The 24522-nt window shown below is 39.4% G+C and overlaps 1 protein-coding gene across 5 annotated transcripts; it reads right to left on the bottom strand.

The window, feature by feature from the left end:
- Positions 1-4065: 4065 nt before the first annotated feature.
- CNR1 (cannabinoid receptor 1) lies at positions 4066-24512 on the bottom strand. Of its 5 annotated transcripts, XM_027603489.2 has the most exons (4): positions 23758-24099; positions 22278-22360; positions 14456-14546; positions 4066-6612 (listed from the first exon to the last, which is right to left on the bottom strand). In XM_027603489.2, the coding sequence occupies exon 4, from the start codon at positions 6547-6549 to the stop codon at positions 5131-5133; it is 1419 nt and encodes a 472-aa protein (XP_027459290.1). In that variant the 5' UTR covers positions 6550-6612; positions 14456-14546; positions 22278-22360; positions 23758-24099; the 3' UTR covers positions 4066-5130. The 5 variants fall into 5 exon arrangements, with proteins under 5 accessions (XP_027459290.1, XP_027459292.1, XP_027459291.1 ...); XM_027603491.2 differs by lacking the exon at positions 14456-14546; XM_027603490.2 differs by lacking the exon at positions 22278-22360.
- Between the last annotated feature and the right edge of the window lie 10 nt (positions 24513-24522).

Raw genomic sequence — 24522 nt, 5'->3', positions numbered from 1 at the left:
TGGACACTCCAAATTTTCCTCACCAGCATTCAGGGACAGGGAGTTGAAGAACAAAGATTATGTGTATTATTCACTTTCTCTGTTCCAGTGTGGGGCCAAAAACTTCACATGTATCACCTTCAATCCAGGAGAAACTTTATAGAATATTCTAGAGGTAAGGGTGGAATTTTTCCATCTGGAACCATCCAAGGGGGCACTGTGGAGCTTCTTGCATACCTCATATAGTTTTCTGTTTCTACATCATTCTAAATGTATATTTCACTATCAATGGCAACACATACTATTGATGGGGGATTGGTTTTGAGTTTTGTTACATGAAGATACTGAAATAAGTATCTTATTCCCATCAAGTCCCAGTGTAATATTTAAGAACTAAGAACACATGTCATTTGCTTTTTTGTTAGAAACATTCAGCTTATGCAGTTAACCACAGTTTTTATAAAACAGACAGAATGATAAATTTTATTTTGTCATTAAAATAATAATCTATTTTCAAATATTTGCCAATTTATCATTTGAAAAAATTTAAAACTTTCTTTCAAAATTAACTGCCAACATACCTTCAGATAATAATAATGTGTAAACTTCATTATAATGCTTTTTTTACTTCATTGTAAGATTTCCAAACTATTTTTTCTTCTTGTTCAATTAAAAATTATGTGTTTTTATAAGTTATATTGAAAAGTAATTCTCTCTCTCACATGATTCAGAAAATGTGTTTATAAATTCCTCAGATTTATATATTTTGCTAAATCTGCTAAGTTCCAGTTTCATTACACATTGTGAACAGTACATTTGTTTTAATTTACTGCAAAATCACTAAACCCTTTAATGAAATAATGCTTTAAAAAGGCATGGCAGGCTTTTGTTCTTTATTATATAAATGATGGCTTTATGCATGTTTTTCCTATGTTAAAAATGACTACATTAATTCAATCTGTCCTCATTTCTCAAATAAAGTCTTAAGTGATTTTTGGGAACAAATCGGTCGTTCAACAATCTTTTAGAACTTTAATTCTGAGTGTTTTAATGTTAAGCTGTGAAATAAGGCAGAATTCAAAGGCATTTTATGTTCTTCATGAGAATCTAGAATTTTTATTTGATTTCAGGTAATGTTGGACAATAGACATGATGGGATGTTTTCTCTTTGAATAAATAACAATTTAATTATATCATTGAAATAAAATATAGTGTGGGCTCAATACATTGTAAATATTATGAAAGTACTACTTTGCTCTAGTAATTTAATGACTGAAGCTACATTGAATAACAATCTTACTAGTACCTGTGTACAAAGTATTCTACAGATTACTAACGAAGATATTGCAGCGGTTGCAAGGGTGTTACCAGTTCAACATCTAACGATACGGTATTCTTCTAAGAGGAAAAGGAATGATGTTAGATTTACAGACAATAAAGAGTTATGTTTCCCAGCTGAAACATTGGAAATAAGAATCCAGATAATCTGGTATCTTGATTCATACTATCACAAGAACACGTTTCCTTTCTTGGGGACTCTGATCCCCAGCAAGCCTAGTACACTAAGTTTATGGGAAGATAGGTTTTAGGATGCCACAGCAATGTAAAGAAACTCTTCTATCTGAAAATTACTGATTTGTAGGCCACTGCTTAAACATCTGACTTTTTTTAAAACCTATTTACATACATTCAGCCCAAATCAGTAGATAAAATGTTTTGTCTATATTACAATAGGCATTGTTAACATTTCATCAGAAGGCCAATGCAAGACAATTGTTAATAGCCATTGCCCAGCATTTAGGATATTTTAAAATATCATACAAATATACAGTTAGATTGTGAGAAATCTAATTTTGCGCATGATATTGGTGGTCTCTTTTACAGATGTGGAATGGCAGAAATGAATGAACAGGACAGTAATTAGAGTGCTCCTCATCCAGGGCCTAATTCTCCTCTGGTGGTTGGGCCTAGTTCCTGCAACGTGGGTTTAGGCAGCCAAAATTCCTTGACACTTAATGCCAGATAGACTTGACTCGACCTGGTGGGGAGGCTTGGGAATCATCTGAAGTGTAGGCGTATGTCTGCAGCTTCTCCCAGATCCATGTTTCTTTTCCATAAATCTCACATGTAATGGAAAATTCGAGGTTCTTGGAAACAGCCCTCCTTGTCTAAATGAAACTATTGGTGTAGCACTGAAAGATGCATCACTACTCTGAAGAAATTGAACAAGTTAGGAATTTGGCCCTTTCTGAAGACATACATACTAGTGAAATGCACGGTCAGGACAAATACGTTACCCTCAGAGGAACGTAGGTAAGTCTGAAGTCAGACCTTGTAAAACTTATTGAAATTTAAAGTATATTTAAGTTAATGGGCCTAATTAAGGGACGAGGTAATGAATGATACTAATGAATGGTAATTCTAGTAAGTATACTCATTAGGGAGAACATTTGAGTCTCTTGGGTTAGGAAATGATATTAAAAGCGTCAAAGTGAATCAAGCTAATTGAGGTGTTTTAAAATGAAGGTAGTGTAACACACATGTGATGGTATTTCACAGATATTTCTTAGAATATCAATAAGCACCAAGTTTAGTGCTGTCAGCCCCATTGTCCCTTAATTTATTATATATGATTTAGATCTTGAAAGCACAACACACTATAAAATCTACATTGCATACACACAGATACAGTTTCAAAAATGAATCCTGGACTTTTTCTACAAATAACAAGAAGTCCATCTTCACCAGGTCTTCAGAGCTGTGAGAAGAGAACTGGTTGTGCCTGGTGAGCTCTGAGACATGTGGATGAGCATTCGGGATGATGTGGGACAAAAGAATGGCAATTCTTTAGTGGAACCAGACCTTGGTGAGTTTTTGTAAATGATCTTTTCTTTTTCTCCTAAAGAGATCTTATTCATCCTCCAGCACCCTGAGCCCTCCCCTGCATATCCCAGAGAGATAAAGTGAGGCAACCAGCAGGCAGATTTGAGCTGTATGTACGGACAGTTAAATCCATCCCAGGTTGGCCCACGGGCCACATTCGGCGGCAGACCATACACTGCACAAAAGGACACCGGCCCAGTAGGCTGCTCATCTATCTAGAGAGCTAGAAATCACCAGATAAATGCTAGCTCTCCACTTTAACTCACGCTATGCAGGCCTCTGGGTCCTGTAGGAGCCATGCTCTATCTGTATAAGAAAACTATTTGTAGGTAAAATTTGTCAGGGTCAAGTGGCTTCTGAAGCAGTATTAATGCTTACTGGGAAAAGGCCTAATTCTGAGCACCCATGGCGCCATGAAGGAGTACGAGGCTGGGGCATAAGAAGAAAGCGAGCCATGCTCATCTTTATACTTCAGCAGATCTCGCTAACCAGGAGCAGAGGAGAGGCCTATTCCTTAGCCCAAACCTACCCAATCAAAGCCCGGTCCTGGGGTTGTCACTGAGGGCATCTGGGTGAAGCATAGAAGCAGCCGTATGTCATCCAAGCCTCAATCATAAGTGTGTCGGCTCCTCACTGCCTTTTTCTGTCTCACCCACTGTCTGCCTGGCCTCCTTAGCCACATGCACCAGACCGGGTAAGTCCTCCTTCAGCAAGCGGGGTCCAGTGCTGCTTAAACAGGATCACACTGCTACACGCTCAGCCGACAAATGTTACCATGGGGCTTTTTAGAACCACTTCTCTTTTGATGATTTACCTCCCCATGGACTTGGTCGACCTTAGGTGCTCAGAAACCAAGACACTCATTTCCCAACACTGACATGGTAAATACCTTCACTTGCATGTTTGTTGTTGATCATTCCTTGCTAGACACGGGTCTTATGAAATATCTAAAGATGAGTTTCGTAGTACTTGACCCAATCCCTCAAGGGGGGGGAGGGGAGGAATTTTCTGAATGTTTATGGTCAGTATTTTTATCAATGAGCTTTCTGGAAGAACTCAATTTTAGAAACTGAATTCATGTGCAAGTGTGCAGCGAGTGGTACAATTTACACTTGGTCACAGTTTTCTCACTTTGTGACATGACTGTTAACAGTTACAGGATAGAAACACACATACACACACACACATTTATATTCATACTCACACACAGTATAATTTTACTTCTTTTCAATTAAGAAAAAATGAAGACGCATTTGGCCACCCAGGCATGAAATCTACTGAAACCTGGGACATAAGAATGCAGTACTCTTCAAGTAAACAGTAATTGCACAGTGATAACAATATACATTAAGATTGACACATGCTGTCTTAAGGGGTCTAGTAATAGCTAAAGACTAAAGAAAGTCAGAGATGTCAGCCGTAAAAGTCAATATGCCTTCTCTCTTCCGTTCTGATTGTAATCCATCACCCAACAGAACAGCCATAGTCCAGAAGACAATAAATGTCCATGTATGAAAATGCAGGGCTAACAAATTTTTAAGTGTCAATGAATTCTGCTCAATACTCTGGACAGTCTTCAAATTCTTCTTGTTGTGTCAACAGAAAAATAAACCTTTATGGTTATCCGAGTGTCAAATTTAAATAGATTGGAAAAAATATTAAGGTTCCTATAGTCACGGGCAATGATTTTTTAAAAAGTGGTCTCACTGGTGTATATCCGCCGCTTGTGTCCCATTGTTCTCATGAAAGTCTACCTTTCAGTTTTGCTCAACTAGACAAATATAAATAACACACAGTAAACACTGATATGCATCTCACATGACATGATACATTTTACAAAAGAGTTCTACTTTAGTACTGTAACTTGTAAGAATGGACATCTCTGATACTTATGGACAAATACATTTCACATTATAACGAGAGTTGTGGTTACAAAGGCATTACTCATTTGATGGTGTTTTCCTACGGGTCCTTAGAGTTCCGACTGTGTAGCCGCAGGTGTCTCTCCTATTTCACTGAGACTTTGAAGCAGCTTCGGTCCCCACATCAGCAGCAGGCTTTCTTCACTGTAAACCCCCGAAGAACTGAGTTTCAGTACACTATCGAAATGCTAGAGAACTGATAACCGATCCTGGTAACAATCACCTTTCACTGAGCGTGGTCAACTTAAAAAAATATAACCGATGAGACGACAGACTCTTCTAGATTTTAAGCTTTAAAAAAAAAAAAATGAATTTCTTTTCCTGTGCCGCCAGGAAGGCGTCAGGCTCACAGAGCCTCAGCGGACGTGTCTGTGGACACAGACATGGTCACCTTGGCAATCTTGACTGTGCTCTTGATGCAGCTCTCTGCAGCCCTGTGAGCGCTGGCTGTGTCGTTGGCATGTTTGTGCAGGCAGTCTGAGTCCCCCATGCTGTTATCAAGAGGCTGTGCGGTGCCTTCACACGAGGGAAACATACTCCGGAAAGCATGTCTCAGGTCCTTGCTCCTCAGAGCGTAGATGATGGGGTTCACGGTGGAATTCAACAGGCAGAGCATACTGCAGAATGCGAATACCGTCTTAATCAGCTTGTTCATCTTCCCAAAGACATCATACACCATAATTGCAAGCAGAGGGCCCCAGCAGATGATTAAAACCACAAGGATCAGAACCAGGGTCTTGGCCAGCCGAATGTCCATGCGGGCTTGGTCGGGCCGCGTCACCTGCACCTTGCCGTCCTCTGACGTGTGGATGATGATGCTCTTCTGGGTGCCGCGCTGAATCATGCGGACCGCGTGGCTGTGAGCCTTCCAGAGAATATACATGTATGCATACACGATAAACAGCAGCAGCACGCTGGTGACCCCAATCCAGAACATCAGGTAGGTTTCGTCAATGAGTGGGAAAATGTCTGAGCAAACGGACTGCAGTTTCTTGCAGTTCCAGCCCAGGAGAGGCAGCACGGCAATCACGATCGCTATGGTCCACATCAGGCAAAATGCCACCACGGCCTTGGGCCTGGTGACGATCCTCTTATAAGCCAGGGGCCTGTGAATAGATATGTACCTGTCAATGGCTGTGAGGAACAGGCTGCCTACGGAGGCTGTGAAGGAGGCAGTGACCCCACCCAGTTTGAAGAGAAACACATTGGGGCTATCTTTGCGGTGGAACACATGGAAGTCAACAAAGCTGTAGACAAAAATGACGCTCCCCAGGAGGTCGGCCACCGCCAGGCTGCCGATGAAGTGGTAAGAGGGCCGGCAGCGGAGGCTGCGGGAGTGGAGGATGACACACAGCACCAGCAGGTTCTCCAGGACTGTGAATGTGCCCAGCGTGAGGGACAAGACAGCGATGGCCAGCTGCTGGCTGGGGTTCAGAATCATGAAGCACTCCATGTCCATGAAATTCTCCCCACACTGGATGTTCTCCTCATTCTCCTTGTAGGATGAAAGGGACTTGTTGTAAAACTCGGTAATGTTCACCTGGTCTGCCGGGACTAACTGGGCATTGTCTCCTGCAGTCATCTTTTCTTGGAAGGGACTTCCCCGAAAGGAAGTTAAAGGAAATTTCTGTGGAAAGTACCCTAATTTGGATGCCATGTCACTTTTGATATCTTCGTACTGAATGTCATTGGAGCCCACGTAGAGGAGGTCTGTTGTGATGGTGCGGAAGGTGGTATCGGCAAGGCCATCTAGGATAGACTTCATAACCTCTGTCTTGGATTAGGCCAAACTCAAAAGGACTGAGAAAGAGACCCGCAGCAGGGAATCCTAACAGGAGGGAAAACAAAAAAGCTCAATGGTTAGAAGACTGGGAGAATAATAATAATTTTAAAAAAAACTGACTGTAAACATCCTAAATGTGTACCATCATATTATTTCATTCCTATCTCTGGGCCTAGATAAAATCCTTGTCACACTCCATCAACAAAATGAGTCAGTCAGTCCGAGAAAACCACCCAAAGTTGGCGATGTGGAGGCGCCCACTAGAAACACACTTCTTTCATTATTTAAGCTGTCTGGATTTAAGGCACTGTGTGATCCTGCGCAGACCTTCAGGGTCTGACAGTCGAGCGGAAGGAAGTGTATCTTGGGCGTACCTCATAGTTGCCTTAGGAAGTGTCTACCACCTGGCTTCTACCGTCACAGATACACAGAGTCCTAACGCTGGTGGGGACCGGGGGGAGCAACATGTCCCACAGCTTCTGCTCTTGAAGACTTTATCACCTTGTCACACAGGTAAGACTGAATGTACGGCACAACCAAAGAATGAGGAGGTGTGTAATCAGGGACTGTGTTGTGTGGCCTGTGTGCTGAGTGTGAAGGGGGAGGAAGAGACTTCTGAGAACCAGAGGAACAGATGACCACAGGGGAAGATCTGGATGCTGGCCTGTCTCTATCAGGCAGGTTTCTTCCCCCAGAGGAGACATTCAGACCAATACACAGCTGAGGTGAACTTCGAAAATGTCTACACCAAACAAGAAAAATGTCACGAAGGGCAAACTTGCACTGAGGCTCTTGGGGAGGCCAAGATCCTGAACATTGGGAAGCAGTGATGATGGAGAGCGTTTCCTGACGTGTCACCCATGAGTGGTGCGGTGACACAAGCATGCTGGGAGACAGGAAGCAGGCCTCGATGGTGTATCATCTAGGCTTCCATGTAGACGGCACCGGAAATAAGGATGACTGAGAAAGGGGGGCCAAATTTTAAGGGCTCTTCAATTCTAAGATAAGCAATTTGGTGTTTGTTTCAAAATAAACAGCCAGGGAATTGATTTTACTATTTACAAATGTCTGTTTAAAACACAGCTGTTAAGCGCTTCAGCTTATCAAGATATTAGAATTAGTGGTACCTATAATAATTTTAAAATAATCAAAGATTTTATTTCCTAATTGTATTTTTCTTTTTTTAATATATCACACTGTATGGGGGGGTAGTTATTAATCTTGGAACAAATGAAAATGTTCTGAGTTCTCCTGCTAAAACACAAAGATCCTACCTATCTGAAGTCGTGATTCATTTACTCATCCATTCAACAAATTACAGAGCACCCAGTATGTGCCAGGCACTGTGGTAGGTAGGCACAAGGGGCTAGGCACGAACAGTATCAAGCAAGAGTCCCTATCACATGAAGTACACAGTGTGGCAGAGGACAGACAGCTGACCCTGTAATTATGATGAAGTGTGGTGACAGCTATGACTGGAGATATACCAGATGATGTTGGGATCAGCCAAACTAGGGGGGTTGAAGGAGGCTTCCCCAAGGAAAGGACATTGATGCCAAGAGTACGTAGGATTAGTGATTGGAGACAAAACATGGAGGCAAAGAAAAAAATTTTTTAATTAATACCTTAAGTATCACAAAGTGTTTTTTTTTTTTTTTTCTTGTTTATTTAGTAACTTGGAATAGGGACAAGGTGCTAAATGTGGCCCACCTTCCGATATCCTGCCATCCCTGGGTCCAGGCTGTCTCCTGAGTCAACTCCACTCTCTGCAAACTTACATTTGCTAAACAACTCCATTTACATATGAAAATTTTCCCCCATCATTTGAGGGACACAGAAAATAGGCACAACTGGTGAGAGAGCTGTTAATGGTCCTGGCATATCCTCACATCTCACTTTGGCCTCTCGATTCCCACCCGTACTCAGATACAGTGCTCACTGGCCCTGGAAGACAGGCTGCTCTTTGGATCACACCTGCACACTTTCCTCCTTCCCTCTGAGCCTTCCCCTGTCTGAAATACGCATTTCCAATATCTCTGTTCCATTGATTTTCAGGGCCTGGTGCCTCTGGTGCCTTTTTCCCTCTATTACAGGCTTCATCGTATCATTTAATCATGAGCTTACATATTTACTTCCATAACTAGAAAGTGGTTTCGAAGCACAGGAATGGTGTCTTTTTTCTCTTCTGTGTTTCACCAGTCTGAAAACATGATAGCAGACAAGAAAGAGAGGGCTGGTCTCCCTTAGAAAGGGTCACATAAACCAAATGGGTGGCAGCTGAATTTTATTAACTGGTGCATAAAAGCAGTGATTTAATAATATTTCTTTGCCTTTTCTAAAAATTAGAGGAGAGAAAGGTAATTAATTCAATGGATATTTGGCCTGAAAACCAAAACTTGAGCCCAACATTTCCTACTGGGAGCCAGGCCAGGACCTCCATCACCTAAGTCCTCTTATTTCAAGTAACTAACTTGCCCTTCACATCTCCCAGTTAAAAACTAACTTATTTGAAATTTTGATCATTTATATGCATATATTACATCCAAATGATTCCAAATTCAAAAGGAACAGAAGGATGTACAGCAAAGTCAGTCTCTCCCATCCCCATGTCCCAACCATCCAGTTTTCCTCCCCAGTGGCAAGAAGGTCCTTTCTAGAGATATTCCGTGTATACTCAAGCAAATATATAAATTCATTCTTTACTTTCTTTTTAACAAATACTAATATACCATAGGTACTGTTCTGCACCTTGCTTTTCCACTTAAAAGTACACAGGAACACAGTTCCACGTTGGTCCACAAAACCTCCCTCCATTTAGAAGGTGCCTTAAGTGTCTGTTAGATGAATGTGAACAGCCTCCTTCTGATGCAGGTTTAGATTGTTTATCATCTCTTGCTGTTACAAAGAGTGCTGCAGCAAATTACCACCAGTCCTGTCTTTTTTCACATTTCTTATGGAATTATGAATAATCGTATTAGTTGTGCAATCTCATACATTGAACTTACCCTGGACGCCTCTTCTTTCTTGGCTTCTGTAATCAAGCAGACCACAAAGTCTTGCTGATTTTCCCTTTTTATGCACTTATGGAGAGCTTATTATGTGTAGGTGGCATCCTGAGCCTCTTATGTCTATCGAATTGTTTATTTTTCACAATGGCCCTATGAGGTGGGTGCCACTATTATCCACATTTCATAGATGAAAGGCACAGAGAGAGTAAGGAATTCGCCATTCACATAGCTAGTAGGTGGTCAAGCCAGAACAAACCCAGATGTTCTGGTTCTAGAGCTGTGCTGTCTAATAAAAATGTAATAGGAGCCACACCTGCAATTTTAAAGTTTCCACTACCTAGGTAAAAAGAAAAAGGTAAAAGGTGAAATTACTCTTAATAATATATTTTATTTAACCCAATGTACCCAAAATATTATTACTTCCACATGTGATACTAGCCACATTTGAAGTTCTTAATAGCCACATGCTGCTGGTGGCTACCATACTGGACGGTACAGGTCCAGAGCTGCTTTTAATCTTAATGAACCATCATCCCTTTAACCTGAGCCAGGGATGCTACTATCTCCCTCCTTTTCCCCACTGATTCCAACCAGTCAAAACACTAGTAATGAAGAAAACATTGAATTAGGAGTTAGCAGACCAAATTACCGTGAGACTTGTACTTGGGCAAGGAGTTGTCTTTAAGCCTCAATATTTCATCTGCAAAATGGGGCTGAGGAGGAGGAGGATGTTGCCTAAGTCATACAATTGTTCTAAAAATTAAATGAAAAAAAAGTAGGTAATGCACTTAACATAGTGTCTGGCACAAAATTTAAGTCTTTAGTAAATATTAATTATCAATCATCACTTAGTACTGTGACTCTTGCCATATATTATTTCAAGATAGCACATTGCCTTATGAGATCATAGGCTGCTTATTCAATTTTTATTTCTCTCAGCACTTAAAGCATGAAAGAAATAGAAGATGCACAAACTCTATCAGGTGCTTATTTATAATCCCCATTTCACAGATAAGGAAATGGAGGTCATTAGATGTTAATGTAAGTTGTCCAGAAGATGAAGAGTTTGTAGCTGAACCCGTGTCTCTCAGACTCCAGAATTTTCGCTCTTGGACTTTATGCACTGTTTTAGGAATTAACAGTAACTAGAATAAAGCCATTTTGCTTTCTGTATTATATTCAAGTCTTCTAGCTTCTTACAAATTCAAGTTAAGGCATTTTGTCAATAGTAATTAAGACTAGCTCCTACTAAATCACTATTTCCTATCCCAGCCCATCTAGGTAAATTTGCCTACTGGCATGGCCTCAAGGATTAAAATTTTAGTATCTGGAAGAGCTGTCAAGCTTCTTCAGTGAAGACAAAGTATCACAGACCTTTTTTCAGTAATGCAAACCATGCGTGCCTGTGATTTACTCTATATTAAGATCACCACATATGTGATCACAATTTCCCACTTTAATGCAACCAAGCACTTTCATTAAAACAAACTAACTTGCTAAATCTGAGCCAGAGCATGGTGTGGTTATGAAATATAGACTAATTTTGGTCCATTATCAGCCAACTTTAATTAAGGAATACAGTTTTAAGGTATACATGGATTTTGTGCAGTTCAAGGATTTTAGTGCACAGGCTATTTTAACAGTTAATGGGATCATGGAGGGAAAGCGGTCCTCTGCATTTCAGTAATTCTTTCCTTTATTTCTACATTTGGATTATTACAGTAATTTTCACCTGATTATTTTTTGCATTGAGAGTTTTCTTTGAGAGTTCATTAGTAATACAGTTTAGGCTTTGGGGGATGCAGCTGCCATTAATTTTGTTTTTGTTTGCTACTGGGAAAATCATAATTGGAAATTTCTAGCAACATGCGTAGATGCACCTATTAAAAAAGCAGTTGGTTTTTATTACTGTTATAGTAAAAGAATGATTGAATGACATTTAAGGGGATATTCCTAGAATTCTGTTTTTAAAAATATAACAAACTTATGCTAGTAATTTAAGCTATAAATCAATTTTATAAAAATAAAAATATTTTAATGTGTTGAATCTATTATTTAAAAAACATTTCAAGTTTTTAGAATGACATTACCTGTTCTGTTTGTCCATCTCACTAAATACACACTTGTTTCTCCATTTACTACCCCTAAACTTATATAACTGGCAGACTATAGTATCACATCAAAGAAATGATCTGGGTACATCAGCAGCATGAAACATTCTAAAGTCTACCTAGAGCCTACATCTTTGTTTCTGTAACCATTGAGGGTATAAAATATCCATGTTCTGATTAGGGTGAGCATTGAGTAATAAAACAAGACTTCAAATAAAGGCTTTTCTATATCAATATAATTAATAGCTGGTTATTTTAGTCTTCTCTGCCCTACTGAAGACCTTCTTTGTTTTAGAGAGACATTTCAATAATTTAGATATTTATCACTGCTGTACTGGAGTCAAAAATCCTTGCAGTTCTGGACTGTGCAACATCTCTGGGCATCCCTGCAGGAGGTCATGTCTAGTTGGGCAGAAAACTCTTTAGAAGCACCAGAAGGACCAGTGCTCCTGAATACTTACAGACTGTCTCAACCCCCCAGGCTCCTTCTCTAATATCGTTAAGTGTAGAAACGTTTTAAGGACACAACGCCAAGCTCATAGTTTCTATGTTGATAGGAGTCCAGGATATCGAATGCAGGAGTCCCAGGCCTTTGCTTAAATGAACATTGTTTTTTCCCTTATTTCTTTGTTGGCTTTGTGTTGTTCTGCTCAGCTAGCTTCATAAAAGAGCCTTGTGAAGGGTTCAAGGGAATGAAGGTGCCAGTGGATGTATTTATTATTTCCCATTCACTTCTGGGAACAAGTCTGGTTTCTACTAATTTGATCAAGAAAAAGTAACTTGATAATGTATTTCTCTAAAGTTAGTAGGAAAATTTTAGTTGACCCTTATAATTGCATTATATCTAAGACATGTCCTCAATATACATGGCAGATCTCATGGGCCAACACCATAATTCAATGAATGATGCTTCTGCTATGGTTGAATGGGCAACTGAGTCTTTTCTAACTCTTACACAATCATCAGAGTTTTGGAATTATTAAAGTAGTTTGGTCACTTTTTGCATTATCTTCTATACCAAAGACAAGTAAAGGATTGACTTAATTATCCTGATAATTCAGGCAAAAATACATAATCTTCTTCCTTGTATTAATGTCAGTTCCTTTTCCCATATATAAGAGAAAATTCCATTATGTAGGTAATGCTCGGTTGGTTCTCAAAGCTTTAGCTTTTCATATATTTTGTAATGTGGAATAGAAGTTATCAAATGCACCATTTTCTCTGGTCTTTGTTAGTAAGAAAATATATTCCATGAAAATATATCAATTAATATGAACTAAATCGACATTAAGGCACTTATAAGGCTATATTTCTGTTCAAATTTAGTATGCCTAATTATTTAACATTTAAAAGCTTGTTAAAATTTAAAGAATTTTAGGGCTTAAAAATGATGGCTTTAAAACTATATCAGATTAAACATTCACTATTAGGTGATGATGCCATAAGAAAAGCCTATCAAAAAGGCAATGATACAAATGAAATGATTTGTTGACTTTTGTAACCAATTCCATTTATTCATTTACCATTTAATTTTGTTCTATTGTTTTGATGTTTCTTCTTACTAAGTGCCTTTATCTCTCTTTTTTTTAGAGAGCTAACTTTTCTACATACCTGTAAAGAAAGTAATCAAGCATAATTGATGCAGCCTTCCCTTAAAAAAGACCACGCAAAATTTTCAACTCGGTAGAAGCCACGGTCCATATACAAAATACTCTATAAGCCTATCTTTATCATGTATGTGAAGTTTGATCATTAAAAATACTCTATAAGCCTATCTTTATCATGTATGTGAAGTTTGGTCATTAAAAGCCAGCCCATAAAATATGTAGAACCCAGTAGATAGGTTACCTGACAGTTCATTGCCAAGGACAGCAATAGTTTAAAGTGTGCTACATGTTGTCCAGTGGTGCAGCATACCTTTCCATTTTTTCCTTCATCTTTCGATGAAGGAGTACATTCTCTTTGAATCCACAAACATACAAATTAAGCCCAGTGAAAAATCAAGTCTTGTTTCTCTAGGTTCAAATCGCAGAGTGATTGGGTGATTTGGGTGATTAAATAAATGCACAATAGAGAAAATTCCAATTCCCCAATATTTTAACAAGAAACATTAGAATACTTACGTGCTAAGAATATATATTATTTTTTTAAATATTTACATGCATTAGATGCTATCACAATCCCCATTCTACATACGGGCAAACTGAAGCTTAGAGATATGTAACTATTGGAGCAGAGCTAGAACTCAACCCAGGGCTGCATAACTCGAAGTCCCTGCTCTTAATTTTGAGGTCCAGGAACCATATAATAAAACACTTTTCTGTGTTTCTAAGGGCAAAGAATTGATTTTGGGGAAAAGAAGTAATAAACAGTACCTGATCATTCTACATGGCAAACAACTAAAATCTGAAGGAAGGATCTGTTGACAGCAAAAATATCGCCCATAGTGCTTGCAAATCATCCTTGCCCCATGGTCTTCAGAGACAAAGTATGATAATTAACTATAAGCTATACATCCTAACCCTGGATTAGCACCTTTCAGTGACTGTTGACAAATAATAAATAAAATCTACCTTGTCTTTGTCACTATTTTTTTAATTAGATTTTTTCCCCTTCATTTAGTCAATTTTAAGGATTGTGGATGGTAATGACAGTTTATACCAGCGGGGAATGGAGAGGACACCTTCTTTAGGTCTGAAAGGGGCACAATGGTTGTTAGTAAACAAAAGTTTGAAGCTTTCATTCCCATATGAAGAAATTAAAACTCACTTGAAATCACTCAATTTGTCACCATGAGCAGTGTGGTTTTGTTAGGCCCAGACGGAAGATGATTCTCCATGGCCAGTTCCTAAGATGCTGGCTGGAATCAAGGCAGAAGAAATTCTGTAAACCTTTGTAAGGCTCCAACAAAGGAGTGCTTGTAACAGATTCCTGATGCTCAAAGAGCACAAAGCTGTGTTACTACAACAACGTGGCTGATGGATACAAAGTTGTAGGCCCTCACATGCTTCATGTATTGCATTTTTACTGGGCACATACTCTGTGCTTAGCACTGTAGACATTAAATACATATCCATGTGTTACACCTGTGTAATGGATATGGGTTGGGGAAGCAAGAGAAATGGTTGTCCATCTCACCCCACTCCGGTAATAAAGGCCACCCATCTGTCCTTCTCCTCCCACAGATGACAGAATAGAACAGGATATGAAAACATGTGATAGGCATACGATATTGCATCATCCAACAGTATTGGGTTGTGTAGCCCAGTAATTGGGTTGTGTAATCCCCTTCCTATGTATGCTTTGAGTTTTCCTCCCAGGAGAGAGGATGGGCACTGCTGAGTCGTCCTGTGGCAGTCTTTCTTGTGTCTAACCCCCTCAAATCGTGAACACCTTGAGAGGAGGGATCTGTCTTACATGCCTTGCGTGTCCTCTGCCTGGCACAGTGCCTGGCATGGGGTAGGAGCTCAATACCTGTTTACTAAATGAATGTTGGTGTGCATCAGCAACATGGCAGATCTATCTTAGCAGAATGGCATTTAACTATGGATGGTTTCCCTTGGCATAAAGTCCATTGGTTTTTAGGGAATTAAAACTGAGTTTTAGTCTCAAACAAACCTCCACCTGAAAAAAAAAGCACCTGCCCAAATGTAAAGGTTACAGAAAACCATCAACAATTATTCATCCCAGGATCTTTTATCTCATTGTTAAATGGAAGTTATATTGATGGCAAGTGGAAGCTTGAGGCAAAGATCAGGGATATATTTTTTATTCTGATCCTTGTTGAGCCTGGGTGTGTGTTATGAACCTCACTGTGTAGCCACACAGCAATGATAAACAAAGGGATTTTTGTGACACGCACAACCTTGAATGAATCCTGATTACATGCTGCTGATAGACCTTTAAAGACAATATATAAAGTTATCATTATAATGAAGTTTTTCCTTCCCTCAAATGTCTGTTACTATGCATTAATCTTTCCCAAAGGGGTTTCTCCACGTGCAAGTGTGTTTGCAAAACCACTTGTCAAGAGAAGTTATGTGAAAATTCAACCACTAGATGGAGCGGCTTCTATAAGCCCTCAGGAATCAATTTCTTACTCTATTCAGTGGACATAGTTCTTGCTTTGGTTGAGCAACTTCTCCTCCTGCTGCAACATTTTATGTACTTTACAACCAAATTAATTAAAACATAAATAAGAAAATATGTTATGGAGGGTTAAAATGGGTTATTATTACTGCCTACAAAAACTGTTTCTAATTGCTTTTCTGGGGCAAAGGGGCATTGAGAAAATTTAATATATTGATAAAATAAATTGTGAATATTTGGAAGTCTGCCTCAAGAAAGTAATTAAAGATGAGTAAAGGAAAGTAGCTCTACTGGAAACAAATAATATGTTTATGCCAAGAGATGCTAAAAGTAAGATGGGAATATCTCAGGAGCCCAAAATCAATTCTAATAACAAACTCAACTCATTTCTATTTTATGAAACATTTGGCTTTCCGAGTTTCAAATACGAAATCACCAACACAGGCCATAATTCTGTGATGAAAAAGAACGAAAAATTATTTATCACTACAGGGGCTACAATGGAATATTTCACAAGAGAAGTGAATATTTGTTCAAATACTCATACAAATCAAGGATATGGTAGCTTTCTAAATAATTCCATTTCCTTCCTATCATTTTCTTACTGGAATAATTTTAAATAAGTTTTTATTGTCTAAATCCAGGATTCCCTTCAAACACGATTTTATAAATTAGGTACTTATGTGCCATCTCCTTTAGTTGAAATGTTAAAAAAAAATTTCAGTGTGTACTAACATGCAAGATACAAACATAAAAATATGCTTTCAAGATGCAAATAATTATATACAAACAGAACTGGAAGAACTAGGTTTCATTAAAAGTGAAAAATGTGCTTTGGAAATGTAGTTTCAGTTAAGACGTAAGTGTGTAAATTGGTTTCAAGTATAGGATTTTGATGTCACTGAAACTATGAGGTGGTTCTGTATGTACTTGTTCAAGGTCAACTAGGATTTTTGTGGTGCAATTTTGTGATTATGAACAGAGCTGAGGAACTGCGAGTATTCAGGAAAAAGTGACGTGAAGATAAAGAATTAGGAAATAAGATGGGTGAGAACGGGCTGGACATCTAGGGTACATACATCTCAAAGAATTTTCTGAGACGTCACACAGTGGTCTGTGAGCGCATGCGGAGGGATTTTCTAGGCCAGTGGTTCCCAAGGGGTGATCTCCCAACCAGTAGTATCTGCATTACCTGGGAACTTTACGAAAACTGCAAATTCTCAGGTTCACCTCAGATCTACGGAGTCAGAAACTTTGGGGTTTGGGGCCCAGGTGTGTTGTCACAAGGCCCTCCAGGAGATTCTAACACACTCTAAAGTTTATGGAGACCTATAAGAAAGACTAAATGGGTGGGTGGGGGGATAAAACCTAACCTTTAGGAATTGAGGATAGGAAGAAAACACATATTCTGTGAGTGTAAGTTTTTAGATCATTGAAATAGATTGCTAAGGGAGCCTGCTGATGATAAAGTAGTCTCCCAAAGAAGATGTTTAAAACCAGGATATTTCTATGTGACCGAAATAGAATAATGTGGTCTAGCCTGAAAATAAACATAACATAACGAGTGGGGAACCTCTCAAGGTTTTTTCGGTCTACAATTCTGGGCTTCTCTGCACTTTCTCAGCAAATTTACGGTTATATTTTTGACCAACAGACAAAAGTGGCTTCAAGACATAATGTGTACTTACCCTGCATGCAGACATAAATTGAGAACTCCACACACCATTTTCTCCTAATTCTATTTACAAAGTCAATGCAAAGCTTTCTAGGCCTGCTAGCCATTCCTCTCAACGCCACTGTGAAGGAAACCATGATGACTGAGAATAAAAGAACGGGAAACCAGTAATAGTAGTTAACATTCAGCTTATTTTTTTAAGCTGGAAATGTTTCTGTTTCTGTTCGTCTCTTCCTCGAACTGTAAAACAATGTGTCACAGGATATGCACCCAGAAAACAACAAACTAAAATGGAAATTTTGCAGTAGGCCCAAGTAATGCAGATCTGCTGCAAATTAACTTACAGAATTAAATTATGCAATTTATACTGCTTATAGCTGGCATATATCTTGCAAAAATACCTAAAAGTTATAGATATATGGAAATGTATCCCAAAGTACTTAAATGTCTGACTTTGGGCAGACTGTTTCCTCTCTAATTATTTCATCAGTAAAAATGGATCAGAGATTACGTATATTTAGTTTCCTTAGCTGAGGACTACAATCATCCAAAGGTTTTACCTTTTCTGGTTGTTGTTTGTAAGAAGTTTGATGTAATTTCCAAAACTACTTGTCTATCTTCCAGAGTCAAATTCCCACATAGGCAAAGACACCGAATTCTCTGGACAATCTTTTACTTACTTTGCTTATGCATTAAATTGTTCAGCTTTCCTTCTTCCCCACATACATATTGCTTGCTCACCACAACTTGTACAAATGCTAGAGAAAACATTTACAAATTCTGGTAGCAGTGCATTGAAATGAGTTGGAAGTCTGGTCCATTTAACAAGCCACACTGGAATAAACCAAAATACACAGATCATAGTGGCATTAAATTAAGTCTCTTTTCTAAAGACTAAATTGGGCTGATTACTTTTAAATATAGCTGAGTTAAAAGCAAACAACACGGACAAAGGCATACTGTGTATGGTATTGGTTCACTTGCTATATTAAAAACATCGTGTTTAGCCTCTTGGCCAACAGAAATCAATGTTATAAAATTTCCTAGACGAATATCCAGGAGAAATTTGTTTTTAAAAAAAATCACACTGGAATTTATTACCAATTTAAATGTAAAACTCCTTGTAACTTAACTCAATTTATAGAACTCATATTCCAATTTTCTTCTCTAAATAAATGGTCTAAAAGAACAGATGAAGAAATAATGAGGAAAGAAGGGAACCCTCCCATTTAAACACAAACTTTGGGAAAAGCATTATTTCCTAATTATATTTTATTTTAATTATATTTAAATATACTACTGACATACACAGTTTGTGAAAGCATTCGCCAGTATATTCAACTACCACAACAGATTGCCTGGCACATCTTTGAAAAATGCCTCTGCATTTCTTTAAAAAGCAATAGCATGGAATTTGCTAGTAGGAATAAAAAAAATAGATATTACATTGTCAGATTAGGGAAACTATACTGCACTTTATCTCCTGAAGTCAGAAACAAATTTTAAATGCTTTTCAGAGTTGATAATGATGGTAAGGAATCAAGCCAAAGATATCAAATTTCTACTCAATGAATCCAAACTCTACACAATTAAGAATCCAAACTCGAGGGGGAAAATAAGAATTAGATAATAAAATATTGTGCTCTTAGGGAAAAATGATTTGCCGTCTGTGTTAGGAGAAAAGGGAACTTAAATCCTTTGTTGCATTCAAAAGATGAAAAATCTACCTTAAGAAGCTCATTCAAAACTACAGAATATAATGCAATAATAGCACAATAGGCTAAAAAGAAAAAAGAGTTGGCTAAGCATTATCAAGTCCCATCTAACTAGTCTCAACTCACATATTCCAAAACAAAAGAAAACAAAACAAACAAAGCAACATTTTGAAAGCTTTCCTAAAGTGCAGGTGTGAACATCTCTCCAGCTGGGGCTACAGCAGAATTTCTAGTGTTTCAGAACAACAGCTAGGACTCTGCCAGGCCCATTTGCTCAGGTTTGGTGAGTAAACAATTCTTCCTTCGGAAACCCATACAAACACAGCAATGAACCTCGTGCTCACTAAATTACGAAATTAAGGTTCATTTAAATGAACCTTTAAATGAGAGGGTATCCAGAAGTTATCTGTTAATAATCCATATGGGAAATACTTCAAATATATGGAAAATATCATTGAAAACTACCTCAAGAATATATTTGTAATGGCAACTGTGCTAGAAAAACTATTATAATGAAAGGTACTTTACTTTCCACGAGGTACCGTTTCAGTGAAGAAATATGACCCAGGAAAGATTTCAGTAAATATTTTCTGTTAAGAACTAGAGGTAATCACAGATTACTTTATGTAATGGCTTTGACCTATTATCACTGATAGGTCCTAAATATACCTCTTATCCATGCAGGCCTGTTTGAGACCGGGGTTCCTCCAACATCAAACTATTTGAGTAGTACCAAGGGAGGCACTGGAAAACCCCCAGGAAACAACCTTCCCTTTTCCCCTCACATATTTCTTATAGTTTTAACGTATTTGTGATGGCACTATGATGTGCTGTGTATTTCACATATACTGATATTAATATGCATTCTGTGATATAGAAATAACCTTGTATTTTTTTTCTCCCAACTTTCTTTCCAAAAATAATAAACAACTAGCAGGATTGGTGAAAACTATATTAAACACATCAATCAGGGTTGATGAGAAAACTATAATCAAATGTATCTATGCCCATCCTAGCATCTTTGCAAGATTCTTATGACACATGAGACAGGAACAGGTTTCCACTACCCTGGAAAATCAGAACAGCCTTGTTTAATGCAAGGTGGATACTTCTTTTGCCTTGAGTCTTCTGTGTCCATCTGCACAGCTGCCTTGAATTTGGACATTTCCCCAAGTTTGTAGTATTTATTTAAAATCTGAATTATATATTCAGATATATAAAGACAATGGGTCTAAATATTTATGTCAGCCATGATACACATCTATGAAAAAGTTTGTTCATATATTTATACAAGTGTGTCTATACATCCCAAACATCTAAAATTGTGCAGTATATAATTTGATGTTATATATTTTCTGGGTGAAATTTATTCTTTTAGTCCAGAACATATCTGGGAGTAGTCTGAGTTGATCTATAATGGGTTATATAGTTACCCCAAGCTAATCTAAGAAGATACAGATCAGTGAATTAAATGATTATCAAAAACATTAAATAACAATTCAGTGGCAAAGTGCTGTATCCCCCAAGCCCTCAGAAACAGCGTCCATGCAGTTATAATCGAAAGTGAACATCGCTATGAGAGAAGAACTAAGAAAGCACTGGAGATCGGGGGGGGGGGGGGGGGGGTGGTGGTCATGAAGTTAAAATTTTGCCAATACAAAGTGTATCAATTGGTTTTGATTTCCTCTTATTCTTTAGCTTCTCTACTAATCTTCAATCAAGAAAAGAAAAACCAGCAGAGCTTGCAGTCTCTCAAAATATAGATATGCAATATGTAAGCTTGGCCCCAGCAGTTTTTCAAACAATGTTGGGTCCAGGTCTTTTCAGAGGCAAAAGCAGAATTATAAATAATTTAAACCCAAAGGCTAGTTTCCCTCTAACTAATTTGTCAGTCCAATTAGAAAATGATGAATACTAAAACAGAAGAGACAGATTACACTGGTGAATACACAGCATCCTTTTTTTTGCTGGAACGAAAGCTCTCATCTGTGTTCTTCAGGCAACTGAGCTAACATAATTACCCCAAGAATAACAGTCAGCAACCTCAAGGACAGGCTCCATCTGACTAACCAAATTCAAGACGCTACAACCAAATCTCATTTTACTCATCACGTGTTGTCAGGTATCTCCAAATTCAATTTATTACTCTTTTTTTTTTTTTTTTTTTTTGCAGCATTCCTGGAGAGCTAATTATGGGAAATAATCCCTTCTCTTATTAGGCCAACTGTTTTCTGGGAAGAAACATTTGGTAAGCGTGGTGAACTATAAACTGCTATTATAAGTTCCATTTCATCATAGTTTTTTCTTCAACAGCCAAGTGTTCCCATTCTACTTCCAAACACTAATATGCAAGACAACCAAGGAGCCTGGTGGTTCGTGTTAATTCTGAGTCAAAGCAAAGTAGAATATCACAAGATTGTTTGAAAAGAGTTTTTCAGGCTTTTGCCTTGGTAATTAAGAAGCTGACACCGCATACTAAATACTCATCAACACAATCAATGGGGCTGCTTCTTTCTTGAGAAAATAGGTAGACCGAATCCAGGAGTTTTCTTTTGGAATAGACTGTGAGATGCCACAGACAGAGTGGTTCTTCCAGAGAAATTTCATTCCCAGCAGTTTCATCTTGGTAACATTTAACAATTTCACTATTTTAACATTTTGAAATGCCAAAAAGAACACACTGATCCCGCAGCTCGGCTTATTAGAGAGGAACGATCTCACACGCGACAGGGAGGCATGGAGTCCACTGGGAAAAGGGTAACAGAAAAAGACAGAAAACAGTGGATAACAAACAAAGCCGAGCTCTACTCCAATGTGAAATCAGATTTTTACCAAAATGTAAAACTTTACACACCAAATTAAATAATATCATCTATGGTTTATTTAAGGGACTAGGCATAACGTTCTTTTCATAGGCATCTATATCAAAGCTATCTATTAAAATAGGGGGGCGTGAATATCTAATTTGCCTTCCTAACAATGAGTATGCAAGCATAGTAATTTTATTTTTGAAAGGTCAGAACTGAGCATTTTCTCCCTGTGGCATCACTTTACCCCCACAGAGACTGAGGAACACAATGAGACCTTTCCCCATCAGACACTTGATACATACCTCAGCCAGGACTGCTCCTTGCCTGGAGTGGGAGACATCTTTGGAACAAAAAGAATCTGTTTCCAGTAAGTTCTCTTGGTAACCTAAAATGGATTAGTTTTTAAAAACCACGGCCATCCTCTTGCCTCTTGCCCAACTACAGCAACTGCTATTGTGCCTACAAGTAACCTCTTGCAGTATGCAACATTTAAAAATCTGGAGGTGCATGGATTCTGTTCATGTATGCATATAATCAGAAAATTATTTGTCTCACTTAAGAAACTATGCATGGCCTTTTATTTTGATAAAATTGCTTTTAACTGAGTTAGAGATGGGGAGGGGCAGAAGGGGGGGAAGGCACAGAGAAAAATCAATCAGTATATCTTCCCTTGCAAACTGTCAGTAGGGTAGGATTAGAAAAGCAACACTTTAAATCAGATAAAGTCCTATGGGAACCTTAAAGGTTAGTTGCTCTGAGCTTCTCAGTATTCTGCAAAATAGATTGATGGCAGTGGTCACCCCACTGATAACTCAATGTTCACTGAGTTTATGCTAAGAAATTGCCTTTCCCCCATTGTTGAAAAGATATTAACTCGGTAATAAAAAAGAAGTTGGGGGCCCACAGAGATATCTTTCAACACCTTTGAACCAGTAAATCTGTTCTAATCTCTTATTAAATGCCCAAGGATGCTTAATGTATCAAGAAGCAACAACGAAGACAAGACTAGCACTTAATTTGAAGGTAAATAAAAAAGATGGGAGGCAAAATGATTAGCGGATTACTATTTTTTTCTCATTTGTTCAATTTAAAACTAAAATTAGAAGCATGCATGTTGCTTTCAAACTTTCAAATGACCGAACGACAGTTTCTAGTGTCTGTCACTACAAACATTTGCACTGGAGAGGAGATCCATTTATGATTGTGAGCCTTACCGAGAAATGTCTTTCAAAAACACAACTTTTTTCATCGAATGGCTAGTTCTGGATTAAATGGTTCCATCAACATTCAAATTTAGATGTTAAACGTACATTTACTTTTCCTCAAAAAGAGTGGCTCCTGCAGCTATATTTTCTACACCAAAAGTTTATTATTTGACATACATTTCTTTATATGACATTTAATATTTTAGACAGTTTCTAGGTTTGGTGCAGAGATCGGTGTATTTGGGAACACTTAGTTGCTGATATGGGTTATAGACATTCAGCACCAACTCAAGCGCCTATTTTTTCAAACATGCACAATTACACGTTTCCTACAAACACACATCAGTGTACCCAGGGGTGCCCACACATTCAATAAGTAGTAAATGGTAGAAACCTCCAGAAGTAGCACAGACCACAGTTTACATGCTGGGGCTATACAGCTAAGTAAACATCGACGCACGATTCGCTCACACGGAATAAGAACTCCACGAAGGACACTTGGGGACTACACTGGCCAGTACCCGAGGGGGCGGGAGGCGGAAAAAGTATTTCCAAACGCAACCCTGCCAGGTCTTACCCTTCGCATCCCCCGGTCCTCGGGGAGAAGCTCCCTCGGCACCTCTCGCCCAGCGCAGGGGCTGCTTCTCTGCTAGAACGAAACGTTCCGCCCGACTCTACGGAGCTCTGCCGAGATCCGAGGCGCCCCGCCCGGGCCAGGGGAAGGCACTGGCGCCGCGGGAGCCAAGAAGAGGCGGAGGCGGAAAAGAAGTGCAGAAGGAAGGGGTGGCCGAGGGAGTAGCCGGAGGGAGGCGGCGCCGGCGCGGGGATGCGGGCGAGGCGGGGTGGGGCGGGATGGGGTGGGGTGGAGCGGTGTGTGCCTCCGTCGGTCGGTCAGTAAGTCAGTCGGTCCACGGTGCTCGCGCGCCGGCGTCCCCTACCTCCAGCACCCGCCCGCCCGCGACAGCGACCGGGACTGGCGACCCCTCCGCTCCCGCCGCCCGCGAGCCTCGCCCCTTCCCCGGGCTCTTCAGTGGGTCCTCCCGCTCGCCCCGCCTGGCTCGGCGTGGGGCCGCAGGTCTCCGCCAGCACTGGCGCCCGTCGCCTCGCCACGCTCGTGCGGTCCCTGCCTCTGCCTCCGCGGGCGCTCTGTCTCTGGCTCCCTCTCGCTCCAGTCCCATTTATGAAGCGCGGTCCCATCACGTGTTAATGAGCCTTTGTCCTGCCCTGGCAGCAGCGGCGGTACAGACCCCACCGAGGGAACTGCGCGGGGAGGAACCCGCGCACCGCGCAGCGCGGCACCCGTGGCTCCAAACTTTGCTGGCGCGGGGGACCTGCCGTGGCG

Source organism: Zalophus californianus, chromosome 7 (assembly GCF_009762305.2).
Source record: "Zalophus californianus isolate mZalCal1 chromosome 7, mZalCal1.pri.v2, whole genome shotgun sequence".
NCBI lineage: Eukaryota > Metazoa > Chordata > Mammalia > Carnivora > Otariidae > Zalophus > Zalophus californianus.
This window is presented reverse-complemented; position numbering and strand designations above follow the sequence as displayed.